The sequence below is a fragment of the Cucurbita pepo genome, chromosome 12 (assembly GCF_057944985.1).
Source record: "Cucurbita pepo subsp. pepo isolate OVF chromosome 12, ASM5794498v1, whole genome shotgun sequence".
Taxonomy (NCBI): domain Eukaryota; kingdom Viridiplantae; phylum Streptophyta; class Magnoliopsida; order Cucurbitales; family Cucurbitaceae; genus Cucurbita; species Cucurbita pepo.
The window spans coordinates 11,929,051-11,943,087 of record NC_141809.1 but is presented as its reverse complement, the minus strand read 5'-3'; the positions used below and the strand labels follow the sequence as shown (position 1 = coordinate 11,943,087).

General features: G+C 40.0%; 3 protein-coding genes and 1 pseudogene across 5 annotated transcripts; 2 read left to right on the top strand and 2 right to left on the bottom strand.

Moving 5' to 3' along the window:
- Nucleotides 1–50: 50 nt before the first annotated feature.
- LOC111807651 (E3 Ubiquitin ligase family protein) lies at nt 51–3,921 on the bottom strand. Its single transcript, XM_023693457.2, has 6 exons — nt 3,221–3,921; nt 2,461–2,562; nt 1,874–2,044; nt 1,666–1,787; nt 897–1,016; nt 51–725 (listed from the first exon to the last, which is right to left on the bottom strand). The coding sequence occupies exons 1-6, from the start codon at nt 3,578–3,580 to the stop codon at nt 377–379; spliced, it is 1,224 nt and encodes a 407-aa protein (XP_023549225.2). The 5' UTR covers nt 3,581–3,921; the 3' UTR covers nt 51–376.
- Nucleotides 3,922–4,206: 285 nt separating this feature from the next.
- Nucleotides 4,207–5,634, top strand: LOC111806751 (Formyl transferase). The gene has a single exon (XM_023692189.2). It carries the CDS (start codon nt 4,529–4,531, stop codon nt 5,414–5,416), a length of 888 nt encoding a protein of 295 aa, XP_023547957.2. The 5' UTR covers nt 4,207–4,528; the 3' UTR covers nt 5,417–5,634.
- Nucleotides 5,635–7,100: 1,466 nt separating this feature from the next.
- Nucleotides 7,101–9,144, top strand: TAFII21 (TATA binding protein associated factor 21kDa subunit). Of its 2 annotated transcripts, XM_087129241.1 has the most exons (4): nt 7,101–7,229; nt 7,260–7,334; nt 8,062–8,339; nt 8,676–9,144. In XM_087129241.1, the coding sequence occupies exons 1-4, from the start codon at nt 7,223–7,225 to the stop codon at nt 8,949–8,951; spliced, it is 636 nt and encodes a 211-aa protein (XP_086985367.1). In that variant the 5' UTR covers nt 7,101–7,222; the 3' UTR covers nt 8,952–9,144. The 2 variants fall into 2 exon arrangements, with proteins under 2 accessions (XP_086985367.1, XP_023547956.2); XM_023692188.2 differs by having other exon boundaries at nt 7,102–7,334.
- Nucleotides 9,088–13,831, bottom strand: LOC111806749 (putative GTP diphosphokinase RSH2, chloroplastic; annotated as a pseudogene). Its single transcript, XR_015423217.1, has 6 exons — nt 12,550–13,831; nt 12,279–12,464; nt 10,895–11,355; nt 10,081–10,239; nt 9,640–9,994; nt 9,088–9,549 (listed from the first exon to the last, which is right to left on the bottom strand). The product of XR_015423217.1 is annotated as a putative GTP diphosphokinase RSH2, chloroplastic (transcript).
- Nucleotides 13,832–14,037: the final 206 nt, after the last annotated feature.

Genomic DNA, 14,037 nt, shown 5'->3' with positions numbered 1-14,037 from the left:
GTTAAGTTTTAAAACAACAAATCATAAAAGAGGAGAGGAGAGAACAATGATAACAAAGCCAATATTGAAGTTTCTTTTCATCTCATATATCACCAAGTTACAATGTAAAAGAGTATACTATCTGGTATTTACAAGAGATATCACTTCAAATCTGGCTTTAGAAACTCTTACGAACTCTGTGATCAAAATACCGACTACGTGGATAAATTGTTACAATAGATATGGAAAGACAAACTCCAGATCTGCTGCCTACGGGAATGACTGGCACAGACATGAAATCTCAAACAGTATCAGCAAAAAAGGGCTATCCAGATGAATGAGATGTGTATATGTAGATGTGTCGTGGTTAGAACCTGAACAGATCGTTCGTTTCTCCTCATGAATCGTAAATCCGCACAGAACTACGGATCTGCTGGCGGCAGACGGGGCATTTGGGAGCTGAATCGCGTTCAACTGACATGGCACAACGTTCGCAGCAAACAAAATGACCACACGGAATGAAAGCAGATCGCTTTCTTCTCATGAGACAGATCACGCACAACTGTCCATCTGGAACGTTTGATGATACCTCGTCCTCTGGATCGGCTGCTTCCTCGTTGTCTGATGCAGTTCCAAAATCACCATAAATCGGAATGTCGTGTGAATCCAGTTGTGACATGGTGGAATCATTCCCTGAATCCTGTAACCGTCTCTGTTGCCTCCATTGTTTCCATCTATTCCAGTTTCTGAAGAAGAGAATGGATGTTGATGTTAAGATATCTCGTAAAATCTCGCAAAATATCTCGCAAAAGAAAATATCAAACCAAGATATCGAGCACAGTTTCTGAAGAGAATCCTCAACACCAAGATATCTCGCAAAATAAAATAAAAGAAGAAATTAAGAAAGTAAAAAATACCTCACAACAGAATAACCAAGAACGCCAACCGACAGCGAACCAAGTACAACACTACTCCAGAACAGAAATTTTGTTTTGAAGACTAGATCTAAAATCATCTGATCCTTAGTCATTTCACATCTGCAAAGAAGAGTACATCATCATAATTTTCATTATTCCAATGAATATTATCTCGAAGGACAAACAGGAATAATGTTTGTCACCAATTAGATGCTATTCCCAGTATTCAACAAAGATGAAATAACACTACATGTCACACATCAAAGCACGGCTTCAGTTTATTACATAAAGCAAAATCAATTGAATCATATTTTTATTTTAATTTTTCAGTGTTTTATTTATTAAACTTTGGGGGTGTGTGTGGGAGAGGAGGGACTAGCAATTAGCTAGCATCACTGACGAGACAATACGTGTTGACTAGTTTAGGCATAAACAAAAATCTCCACACTTCAACTGGAAATGAGAGAACCTATATGTATTTATATATATACACATCTGTTCGTGTGCGTGTGCGTGTGTGTGTGGAGAGGAGAAAGAGATAGCATTGAGATCCATACGGCAAATACACGCTCCAACAGACAACAAAAGCTTTCTACTCGGAGGCTCGATCCTAAAACCTAGTAAAAATCCCATCCAGAGCCCCAAACCCAAATCAATGGGGTTCACCACTGGCAGGCAGAACACATTTGTTATCAATTTTATGTCCACGAGTCGAGGGAAATAATAAATGATATGCATCTATGATCTACTTTGAAATGGATAAACTTACAAAAAATGGGGAAAATCCTTGCATGACTTTATCAAAGGAACTCCATTTTTAAAACTGCATATGCCAACAGCACTGATATTTTTTCCTAATGGAAGTATTTTCTCCTCATCAAGCACCCCAACCTTCAAAAGTAGAACATGATAAATAACTTTTTGCTAAAATCCATTAAAAAGAGGTGTTCAACTTCAACAAAGATTGCCGAACTCACAGGGTACTCATGACCAAAAAGTGCTTGAAGGAAGGTATAAGGAGTAGCCGAAACGGGCTGTAGTTGATGATACACAGTTGTAAGAGGCAAAGGATGTCTTGACCCATCCATGTTAACGACAACAAAATCAGAATATGGTGAATGGCCCTCATCAACAAGGACAAAAGGAACCTGTTAAAAATTTCTCAAATTTCAGCATCACATAAGACTTTACAAATTAAAACGGCCACACATCAATCTCATATCATGTAGATTTAGTTTTCATAGACAATAAGTTAGCTACAATAAATTCCACCATGGGGTATGTCTTTGAGCCTACTCTGTTTGGAACCATTTTTCAAGAGGCAGCATTACAAACCTACTTCCAAATGCCATGAGAGAAAAAAAGAAGACCCAATAGAGAACCACAGGAAAGAACATAACTTTATGGCCCCGAAACTTCAATTTATTCTTTATTCACAGAAAGAATCACAAAGTTCCATATCATTCAGACTGAAGAGGTATTTAATACAAAGATCTTTTGTTGGCAAGTGTAATGAAAAGAGCGAATCAATCATAGCAATAACAGATATAGGACTAGGCTTTACCGTTCTAAATGATGTCGACTCTTGCTTTCTAAAGGTTCTTCCAAAAATTGCACGTAAATCAGAAGTCCATCCAAAGAAGCCTTTCCATTCGTTGAATATGCACTACACAATCACATATTACAAAGAAGAAAGCTTTAGTTCATAGAACTGGATATTATCTACACATATCCATCACACTGAATAACCTTAGGGAAACAAAAACAAACACCTGCAGAACAAATGAGGTTCAATAGTTAATACTGGTAAAGAGAAATTTGTTTTCCCCAAGATTAAATTCATAATGAAGTTAAGTTGGTTAAGGAGTTCAGGATTTCCCAAATACTTAATCCCCATATCGTATGTTTACACACACAACGCAACGCCAGAAGACCTATGTACATAATCGAACAGCCATTTCACTCGGTTATCCGTCTCTTTCATTGTTCGTCCAGAATAGAATCATATCATAACCATCTCTTGAACCGAGAACCTAGATTAGATACCTTGTAATGTGAAAAATCCTAAAAGATACACAAGTTAGTCAATTAATTGGTTAGACTTTATTGGCAATTTTGGTGGAGCTATCAAATTACTCGAATACTGTCACAACAATCTGCAAGTATAACTACTAACAAGCGGAGGAATATCAATTTTAATCGTGCAATTTTCTAAACTGCATGGCTCAGTTTTCACTGATCCTCCGCGAGAAGAACGGCAGCCCAAAAGAAACAAAATCTTAGAACAGTAGCGCAGAGTCTAACAGAAATATGGAAGGAGTTACCATTTGAGTACGCTGAATAATCACCGCTCTATCTCCGGACTCTTGAGAAATCAATACATTAGGCTGTACGCTCTTCCAATTACCTTCCACAGACGACCTGGCCTCCACGGTGCCACGAACTACAACAAGCTTATGATCGGACTCGGATTGTCCCGAATCTCCATCGGAAATGATATGGCGAAGATCAGAAACACTAACATAAGGAGCTTTACGGAGCTCATCGAGAGCGGAGCAAGAAGCAGTGAGTTTGAGGACGGTACGAACAGCAGCATAAGCTAGGGCTGCGCCCAAAACGGCTCCATCAAACGATAAAGCAAACTGAGAGAGTAGAGAGACGAGGGCTTGCTCCGATGAGGACATGAGTGAATTCCGTGACTCTGCGGCGGTGAAAACAATTACCTCCTTAAATGCGGTGGAGACAGCGACCGGTACAACCGACGAGCAAGAGCAGAAACGCCGCGGCGGCAGTTATGGCGGTGGTTTCAACGCGAATGTCGAATGACAACGCAGGCCCCAACGCGGAAGAAAACTGTAGAATTGGGAAACTGGTAGCGTAGAGGGCGAATTGTTCATCAACCAATTTTATATATCAAATCAAATTCCGACGCACAAAAATCAAATAATGTCGAACTTTCTTCAGATAGTTCATCCGTTTGCTCTCGAATTATAAAAACAATTAGGAACGGAATCAATGATGTTTCGGAGAGTTCTACTAGAAATTTCCTGGAATTAATTATTGTTGCGTTTTAAATATTAAAAAAAAAAAAAAAAATATATATATATATATATATATATATATATATATTTTTTTTTTAAATTTTCGTGTTTTTTTTTGCTAAATTAATAAATAAATAAATAAATAAATATATATATATATATATATATTGGGCTAAGCCCAGTATTCCAACGGCCCAGCCCAACAGCGTTTATTTAAAAAATTAGGAAAAGAAAAAAAAGAATTTTAAATTATAGCCGGCTTATTTGCCATCCATTTTCACGCCTGATTCCCTTCTTTTATAGCAGTTCAGTAGCTCTATCCCGCCTTGCCGCCGCCTCCTCCTCCTCCACGGCGCTTACTGCTGGCTCCGTCCTCCGCCGCATCTCTTCTTCGCCCATCTTCTCACCCATTTTTGTTCTTAGGTATTCTCTCTATCTTCCTTATTCATCTTACAAGTTTCGATTATTACAATGGATGAACGTCTGTAAGCTCAAACCGATGGAATCGGACACCGGTTTTGCGTAATCGTGAACATTGCTTCGATTGTTCATACTTCAAAAACAATCGATTTTGGTGTTGGTTTAGTTAAAATGGAAGCTCAATGTTCTCTCTCTCGGTTTTGCCCAAATCTGTCCATTCCGTTGGTTCGATCTCCTAAACATCCGATCCTTTTGAAGTGTCCTTCCTATTCTTCTCGTTCGTCCTTTGTCCGAACCAATCATTCCACTTCGAGTAGTGTTTGGTTCAAGGAGACTATTGCATGTAGAAAGAACTGTGAAATCGTTGCGAGTGCCAGTCTCGAAGGGGATGTTTCAAAAACTGTGATTAGGAAGAAGAAACTTGCTGTTTTTGTCTCCGGTGGAGGCTCCAACTTTCGGTCAATACACGAGGCGTCTGTAGAAGGATCAATTCATGGAGAAATTGGTGTTGTGGTTACTAACAAAAGTGGTTGTGGTGGTGCAGAATATGCAAGAAGTAAGAACATTCCAGTAATTTTGTTTCCCAAAACAAAAGATGAACCCCATGGCTTATCTGCTTCTGATCTTGTAGCTACCCTTAGAAGTTTTGAGATAGATTTCATTCTTCTTGCTGGATACTTAAAACTTATACCCCTGGAATTGATCCAAGCCTATTCCAAATCTATAATAAACATACACCCATCCCTTCTTCCTGCTTTTGGAGGCAAAGGGTATTATGGAATGAAGGTGCACAAGGCAGTGATTGCCTCCGGAGCTCGATTTTCCGGTCCGACGATTCATTTAGTCGATGAGCACTTTGACACTGGAAAGATTCTTGCTCAAAGAGTGGTTCCTGTGCTTGCAAATGATGCAGCAGAGGATCTGGCAGCTAGAGTTCTTAAGGAGGAGCATCGTCTTTATGTCGAGGTAGTTGCAGCGTTATGCGACGATCGGATCGTTTGGAGAGAAGATGGTGTCCCTCTCATTCAAAGCAAAGACAAACCTGGTGAGTTTTACTAGTGAACTGAAAAATGCTTGAAATTTGAGGCTCGGGTGTTTAGTAGTTCAAATGAGATCCATGTTTCTCAGATTCTCTGTAATAATAATATCTGCAAACCAAGAAGTTTGAGCTTCTTCTGCATAAAATAAAGTAGCAGCCTGCCCTGTCTTGGAAGGGTTCATTGAAACAGTTGAGGAATCATTTGACTATGAATAACACAGTTCTTAGTTTTGTGTCATCTGTAAGCTGTACCCAGGTCTGGGCTGATTTTTGAACTGTGGGCTTTGATAAGAATGCTTACTAATTGTTCCCCACATTTGTCTTCAAAGGCATTATCTTGTCATTTAAGAGGTGGGATTGTTAGATTGTACAATCGTGTTCTTGTGTTCTTAGTTCTTACCATCGTGTTCTTGTGTTCTTAGTTCTTACAACTGTGTTTTTGTGTTCTTAGTTCGTTCTATAGATTGTACAATCGTGTTCTTGTGTTCTTAGTTCGTTCTATAGATTGTACAATCGTGTTCTTGTGTTCTTAGTTCTTACAATCGTGTTCTTGTGTTCTTAGTTCGTTCGGTAGATTGTACAATCGTGTTCTTATGTTCTTAGTTCGTTCTATAGATTGTACAATCGTGTTCTTGTGTTCTTAGTTCTTACAACCGTGTTTTTGTGTTCTTAGTTCGTTCTATAGATTGTACAATCGTGTTCTTGTGTTCTTAGTTCTTACAATCATGTTCTTTTGTTTTTAGTTCGTTCAATAGATTGTACATTCGTGTTCTTGTGTTCATAGTCTCGAACTCACTTCCCATTTTTTAACTTCTTATCTCGTAATGAAAAGCATAGGATGTACAACTTTTTAGTGCTTTTGGGATGGAGTAGCAACTCCCCTTCAAAAGGCAATCGAGGGCTTGTGAGTTTTACTCCTTAAAAATGTTTAAAGACTAATATTCTAAACATAATGTTACTCGTTTGGTCCGAACGCTCAGATAAACTCTCGATAGAAAGAACTTGGAGTTTCTAATATTTCAAAGCTCGAAAAGGGTTAGTGGTTTGAACTTTGAAAAGGACGAACTTGTACACAAGCATGGAGATAAGCTCTAAAAAGGATGAATTTTGGGTTCCTAACTCTCCAAAACTCTAATAAATTGCGGGAAAGTTGACTCTTGGGTCTGACCCTGGCGGTTGCTTCGAGAAATCTCCTTTCTTTCTCGTCCACTCAGGGGGGTATGGACACACCTGCGCGGAAAATATTAGTTCTCATTTCTTTCGCTAAAAGAACGTATAACTCATCAAATATCAACCACAAGAACGGAGAGAGATGAAATAAATAAAATTTCTTTATTTGTTAGTGTTAGAGTAGATCGAGATCGAGATGTAATAAAACGACTTTTGTTTTTAATTTTAAAAAATTAGAAAATAAATTAAAAAATAACACAAATCTTACCCACTAAATCTAACTTAAAATGTACAAATGTGCACATTATAATAGAAATAAAACCAAATAAAATGTAATTATCTCGTAAGTGAAAAAAAATTAAGATTGAAATTAAAAAAAAAAATAATATATATATATATATATATATATATATATTAATAAAAAACTATTCCGTACATTCTAGGCCTTAGATCCATTTTGGGCCTTGAATCCATCGGAAATCGGGTGCCATTATTCGGGGCACCGGATCCGACACCACGACTTCCATGCGCTTAATTTGGGGGAGAGGAGACGAGACGAGACGAGAACGAAGAGCGACGTCTGGGCTTGGAAGCCGATCTTTGAAGCTTTGGGTGAAACTCAAATTACAAAATTGTTAGGGCGAGGAATCAAGACGATGAGTCGTGGAAGTGGAGGTGGAGGTGGAGGTGGAGGTGGAGGTGGAGGTGGAGGTGGATATGACAACCAAAACACTAATTTCTCGCCCGAAGCTCGACCTTCTCAACTGGGTACGTTGCTGTTTATCTTCTTTCCGTTCATGATTTCTCCATCGAGTTCCTACTTTTTTTCCACTTTCATTCAATTGTTTCTGGTTGATTTCTCAGACGATTTTAGGGCATTTGATTTTACGGGTCGAATTTGTTCGTTATTTGATTGTTATTTTGATTTTGATGTTTTCTATTTTGAATTGCTGACTCTTGAAACAAAATCGTAGCATGTAATTTAGAAATTTCGTTATCTCGCGTCACTTGGATGTTTGAAGTTGGGAGGAATTAGGATGGAAAAGTGGAAATAGTGTGAAATTTTAAGTTTGAGAAGCCAATTTGTTGTCGTTCTCTGTTTATTTTCAAGCTTCAAGATTGGCCTATGGATTGCAAAATCAATTTCGAAAGACATTGAATTCATCTCTAGAGTATGCTGTATCTGAAAGTTGCTGGAATTTTTCATACCGGAAATCAAATCCTACTCGATCACTGAACTGTTTATTTTGTTCACGTTGTTACTTAAACAATCAAACGATTTTTTTGCTTAAATTCAATTCTTATACAAGTTTAGAGAAAAGAGCAAAACATAAGTACGAAGCATATGAAAGTCTAGGAACTTATAATTGTTATTGCCTTCTTCAAATAATGCTCTACTTCATAATTATCAAACGTGCAATGTAAAACAAGCTGGTTATGTTTGATAGAATATCAGTTTAGCAGATTGCAAGAATGATTTAAATCTCTTGTGCAGGTGACAGGGGCGTTAAGGAGATGTCTGAGGGAGACGAGGATCTGCCCAGAGATGCAAAGATTGTGAAAACACTTCTGAAATCAATGGGAGTTGAAGATTATGAACCCCGAGTTATACACCAGTTTCTTGAGCTGTGGTATCGTTACGTTGTTGACGTATTGACGGATGCGCAAGTATACTCGGAGCATGCAGGCAAGGCTGCTATCGACTGTGATGATGTGAAGCTTGCCATCCAGTCCAAAGTTAATTTCAGCTTCTCTCAACCTCCTCCAAGAGAGGTAAGATTGCTTAACAGTCCCATTGGAAGCTTGAAGTATCTGCATGGGAAAGAAAATGTAGTCTCGAAGAAAGAAATTTAGTGTAACGGGCTAATCCTACCACTAGGAGATATTATCCTCTTTGAGCTTTTCCTTTCGGGTTCCTCTCAAGGTTTTTAAAACGCGTTTGTTAGGGAGGAGTTTCCACACCTTTATAAAGAATGTTTCGTTCTCCTCCCCAACCGAGGTAGGATCTCACATTTAGATGGGAGTGATACTGGATCATATTCACGGATTTTTGCTATCTTCTCTCCTATTGAAGGAAAAGTGTTTAACCATGTGTTTCTTTTTTGTTAGGTTCTTCTAGAGTTGGCTAGAAACCGGAATAAAATTCCATTGCCAAGGTCAATTGGCGGGCCTGGTATCGCGCTCCCACCCGATCAAGATACATTGCTCAGTCCCAACTATCAACTGGCAATCCCGAGGAAGCGACAAGTCGAAGCCATGGAGGAAACAGAGGAGGACGAAGGTGTCGACGCAGTTCCATCCCAAGAACCCAGCACAGAAGTACCTCAACAACATACCCCACAGAGAGTATCTTTCCCTTTGTCTAAACGTCCAAAAATAACATAGCTGTTTTTCCTTCTTGTTTCGCTTTCCTCTACTTCCCCTATTAAAAGGGTGTTTGAAATTTCATATAGATTCACTCAAAGTTGGGGGAGGTATTGTTGGATGTTATCAATCTATTGTATAATACTGTGTTTAAGAATGAACTCCAAACAAGAATGCTTCAATTTTGATTATGAACTTTGTTGAATTTCAGTTACTATTGAGTTGTTCTGTACAAAGAGCACTATATATACAGAGTTATTTGATAATCACAAGACGTTTATCATAGACAATCTAAGTTATGGTCAGCTCCAGAAAACCAACGGTTGTATGAGCAACTGGGGACAGACCGGGGGTTCGATACCGTGATCCCGCGGTCGTACATTCGCTGGATTTCTTCCCTGCACTCCATCAACGACTTATCGGGTATGGCAGGAGTTAGCTCAACCACATCACCCATCTTCAGCTTGCACTTTGGATCGTTCACTCGCTCGTGGTTAACCCTTAGTCTCAAGTCTTCTTTCATGGGAAAGCCATGGGAGGTCGATCTCGAGCTTCCTTGCCCAATTCTTTTCATTAAATCTGTGATCGTCGAATTTGCAGGGAACTCCTGAACTGACATCTGCAGTAAGTAAAATACTGTTGTTCAATGACATCACTTAACCGAACTCGATAATGTTCAACTAATATAACATGAAAACGAGTAACAAACCTTGTCATTCTCAATCATTACGACAAATACAGGTCCATCTTGAAAATCACATTGGGTTTTGTACGAATATGGACAGCCTTCAGAATGAGAAGGGAATTTGCAGTGTGGCTTAATGGAATCAGCGTTGCCAACGGAAGATCCATCTTTACTCATAGCCATACACTGCCACGTGACAACCCATCGAGCCCATTCGACCATCTGAACGACGAACGAAGAGTACTCACTGTCACCCTCCTTATATCTCCAATGAGCGGCAATGCCAAACTCCGCTTGCAAATGCATCTCTTCTGTCCTAATTTGAACTTCAAGGGGCACCATGTCTTCAAACACTACAACCGTGTGTAGAGATCGATACCTTCAAATCATCGAGTCGAGTAAGAAATGGAAAGAACAAATAAATAAAGGATACAGGAGAAGATGTCATTTTGAGCCACAACATACCCATTAAACTTGGGTCGACTAATGTAATCTTTGCATCGCCCAGGCACTTCAGACCATAACTGGTGAACTATTCTTAAAGCTCTCAGGCAGTCTTCTTCGTTTTTTACAATAAGACGTAAGCCGTGAATGTCATGGATTTCGTTCATGGTCAACTTCTTTCTGTGGATAAGAATGAAAAGTACACACTTTTAATGAGACTATGTAGAGTTCACTTCAGAATTCATAAATATCAGATCATGGAATAGAAAAAAAGCCCATTAACTTCAAGTTAGAACCTATTTAAGATATGTGTTCAAGTCCACCGTTAGCAGATATTGTTATCTTTGAGCTTTCCCTCAAGGTTTTTAAAACGTGTTTGCTAGGTTGAGGTTTCCACACCTTAATTGTTCTCCTCTCAAACCAAGTGGGATCTCACAATCCACCTCCTTTGGGGCCCAGCGTCCTCGCTGGCACTCGTTCCCTTCTCCAATCAATGTGGGACTCCTCAATCTACCCTCATTCGGGATCTAGTGTCTTTGCTAGCACACCACCTCATGTCCACCCCCCTTCAAGGCTCAGCCTCCTCGCTGACACATCGTCTGGTGTCTGGTTTTGATACCCTTCGGTGACCAAGTTTTTTTTTAGGGAGGAGAACAAAGCATTCCTTATAAGGGTGTGGAAAACTCTCCCTAACAAACGCGTTTTAAAAACCTTGAAAGAAAGCTCGAAAGGGAAAGCCCAAAGAGAACGATATCTGCTAGCGGTGTGCTTGGAGCGTTACATGAGGACTAAAGGACTAGAGGTGAAAATTGAAATGGAGAGTGAGAGAACATACCTCAACATTTTTAAGTATATGCTGTATAAGCTCTTATTGCGTCCAGATAAGAGATGGTAAGAAATCCCATGGATCTTCAGAGCTTCATCTAGTTTCTCAATAGCAGAAGTTACTCTTGCTGAATCAAATGAGTCCACAAATTTAGAAGAGAGTTCTTTATGCTCTTCCGGATGGAGATGCTTAAAGCAAAAGTTTTCCAATTGCTCCTTCCAACTCAATATTCCTAAGCGATTAGCCAATGGTACAAATATTTCCAAAGTTTCCTTGGCAAATCTTAGTCGTTTGGTCAATGGTAATGCATCTAGGGTCGTCATATTATGCAGACGATCCGCCAACTTAACGAGAACGGCCCTCGTGTCTGCCATGGCAAGGAACACGGTGTGCAAGCGGTCTGCCTCGACCCTTTTGTTGGCTGTATTGTTCTCGCGTGCAAGCTTGCTCAAATGACTTAGTTGAGACACCTTAAACAATCACAAGGTGAGATTTAGCAGACAAGGAGTTTGAAGTACTGTCATGAATGTAAAGCAAATTGACTTTAGTACAGAACTGCACGAGAAAAGCAAAACTAGAAAATTAAAAGACTGCACCCAACAAGCAAAGTGTAACCGTTCAAGCCTAGCGCTAGCAGATATTGTCCTCTTTGGGTTTTTCCTTTCGGGCTTCCCCTCAAGGTTTTTAAAACGTGTCTGCTAGGGAGAGATTTCCACACCTTTATAAAGAATGTTTCGTTCTCCTCCCCAACCGAGGTGGGATCTCACAATCCACCCCCCTTTGGGGCTCAGCATCCTCGCTGGCACTCGTTCCCTTCTCTAATGGATGTGGGACCTTTAATCCACCCCCAAACTCCCCAACCAATGTGGGATCTCGCAATCCACCCCCCTTCGGAGCCCAACATCCTCGTTGGCACTTGTTCCCTTCTCCAATCGATGTAGGACCCCTTAATCCCCTTTGGAGCCAGCGTCCTTGTTGGCATACCGCCTCGTGTCCACCCCCATTCGGGGCTTAGCCTCCTCACTGGCACACCGCTCGATGTCTGACCCTGATACTATTTGTAACAGCCTAAGTCCACCGCTAGCAGATATTGTCCTCTTTGGACTTTCCCTTTTAGGTTCTCTCAAGGTTTTTAAAACACGGTTTTAGGGGGAGGTTTCCACACCCTTATAAAGAATGCTTCGTTTTCCTCCCCGACCGATGTGAGATCTCACACAAAGCATCTAAGATCAATTATAGTACACAATAGACAGAGACTTCACCACATGCTCTAATCAAAGTTAAGTTCACATAACAGACTCCACATGTGGTTACACATCCAGAGCTCATAGGCTCTAAACCCAATCAACATTCATCAGTGCCTAATCAATTACATGAGAAAAATTTTACTCACCTCTTCAACTAAATCAGCAACCCCAACTCCAACTGTCCCTAAAATGTAGTCATAACACATGAACGAATCATCGATCGCGTCGTGCAGAAGTCCTGCAGCAACCACCATGGAATTTGCACCGATCGTAGCCAGCAGCATCGCTGTTTCCACACAATGTTGTAAGTACGGATCTCCACTGGCTCGTATCTGCAAAGAAAGAACACGAGTTTAATCATCTTCACTAATGCCACGGATCGAAACAGGGGGGATATTCATGAGAATGAACTCATACTTGTCCTCTATGTGCCTTTTCAGCTTCATAAAATGCCTTGATCACGAATTCATCAAGAAAGATCTTATGCCTAATTTGTGCACCAAGAAGCAAATCCCTTGCATATGGCTCGGAGGTACATTCCCCAAACCCATCTTCCAAACTGAAAGTCAACTCATCCATGAGCACAGCCGATGAACTCACATCAAGAGCATTTCTGTGAACATCCACATATGATCCTGAAGCATTCCTAAAGAACCCATTGAAGAGTCCATTCGATCCAATTCCAATTGAGCTCTGGAAATTCATTTCCCCACTCTTTTCTCTCGAATTCGAAATTGAAATCGGAGGACTTTTCGCCGATGAACCAACTCCGCTACTACAGCATGAAACCGGACCCTGGAACACCGACACCGGGCTACAATCCCTTGTCAATGGAGACCCTAAATACTTGCTCGAAGAATATCGAAATGAGCTACTCAATTCCTCCCCTCTATCATGCCATAACGATCCCAATTCCTCTCCGCAACCGGAAAAACTCGTCGTTGACGATACATGCCGAACTGGAGAAGCGGAGAAAAGACACGATAACCCACCGGCCACTGGCTTCTGAGAAGCCATTGCCGTTGACGACGCCGATGAAGATCGAGAACCAATTTCGAAATCGAAACTCGAATGAACATTGATCTGACAAGGATGTGTAGAGCAAAATCTGCTCGGAGAACCAGCGTATAAAGCAATAGTTGGTACTCCCATGTTCTTGAGCACAGCAAACTACTTTCTCTCCAACTCAGATCGCAGTCGCACAGTAACGATTAAGTTCTTCTGATCACGAACCAACTAATTTCCTCGCTAATCCGACTAATTTAGTACCAAACTCATCACAAAAACCAAGAATCGAACAATTTTATACGGCTGAGACGAAAGAAATACCCAATAGACTGCAAATTTCCTCAATGACCCACTAATAAACTCAATAAACCCAATCAGTAAACGAAAAACACAGCACTATAATAGAAGAACAATCAACTTTCTAAGAGATTCGAAACTTTTCTCCCTCCGAAAGTAGTGGAATCGGCACCGAACAACAGAAGAAGAGGAAACAAAAATCTGAACGAAAAAAAAAAAAAAAAATCATAAACGATGTAAAAGAAACCTATACAGATTTATACAAAACGAAATGAAAAAATGAAAAAGGAGGAACAAAACGCCCTGGAATTGAACTAAAATTAGAACGAAACTTGAAGAAGTGTCGAAGACGAAGAGGGAATTGATGAGGAAAAATGGAAAGGAACAGCGAGAGCTTTCTATTTGCATTACAATACAGCGAAGCTTAAATAAAATGAGAAAATCTGGAAATAGTGAAATTACGAAAATGTCCTTACATCAAAATAACTGCTGGGGTCTGTTTGGCAACGAATTTAGGTTTGACAACTTACTGCTAAATTTTCTTAATTATTTTAAAGAATTTGTTAAATTATAATTACCTCCTTTAATTGGAAATCTAAA

Bases quoted from the DNA above. Each gene is read 5' to 3' on its own strand.
- LOC111807651 (XM_023693457.2), bottom strand. From the start codon at position 3,580: ATGTCCTCATCGGAGCAAGCCCTCGTCTCTCTACTCTCTCAGTTTGCT. The intron at 2,045-2,460 runs GTAAAGCCTAGT...AATTTTTAACAG, and splicing joins AGTCGACATCATTTAGAACG to GTTCCTTTTGTCCTTGTTGA. The intron at 726-896 runs GTATTTTTTACT...TCTCTTCTTCAG, and splicing joins CTTGGTTATTCTGTTGTGAG to AAACTGGAATAGATGGAAAC.
- LOC111806751 (XM_023692189.2), top strand. From the start codon at position 4,529: ATGGAAGCTCAATGTTCTCTCTCTCGGTTTTGCCCAAATCTGTCCATT.
- TAFII21 (XM_023692188.2), top strand. From the start codon at position 7,223: ATGAGTCGTGGAAGTGGAGGTGGAGGTGGAGGTGGAGGTGGAGGTGGA. The intron at 7,335-8,061 runs GTACGTTGCTGT...TCTCTTGTGCAG, and splicing joins AGCTCGACCTTCTCAACTGG to GTGACAGGGGCGTTAAGGAG. The intron at 8,340-8,675 runs GTAAGATTGCTT...CTTTTTTGTTAG, and splicing joins CTCAACCTCCTCCAAGAGAG to GTTCTTCTAGAGTTGGCTAG.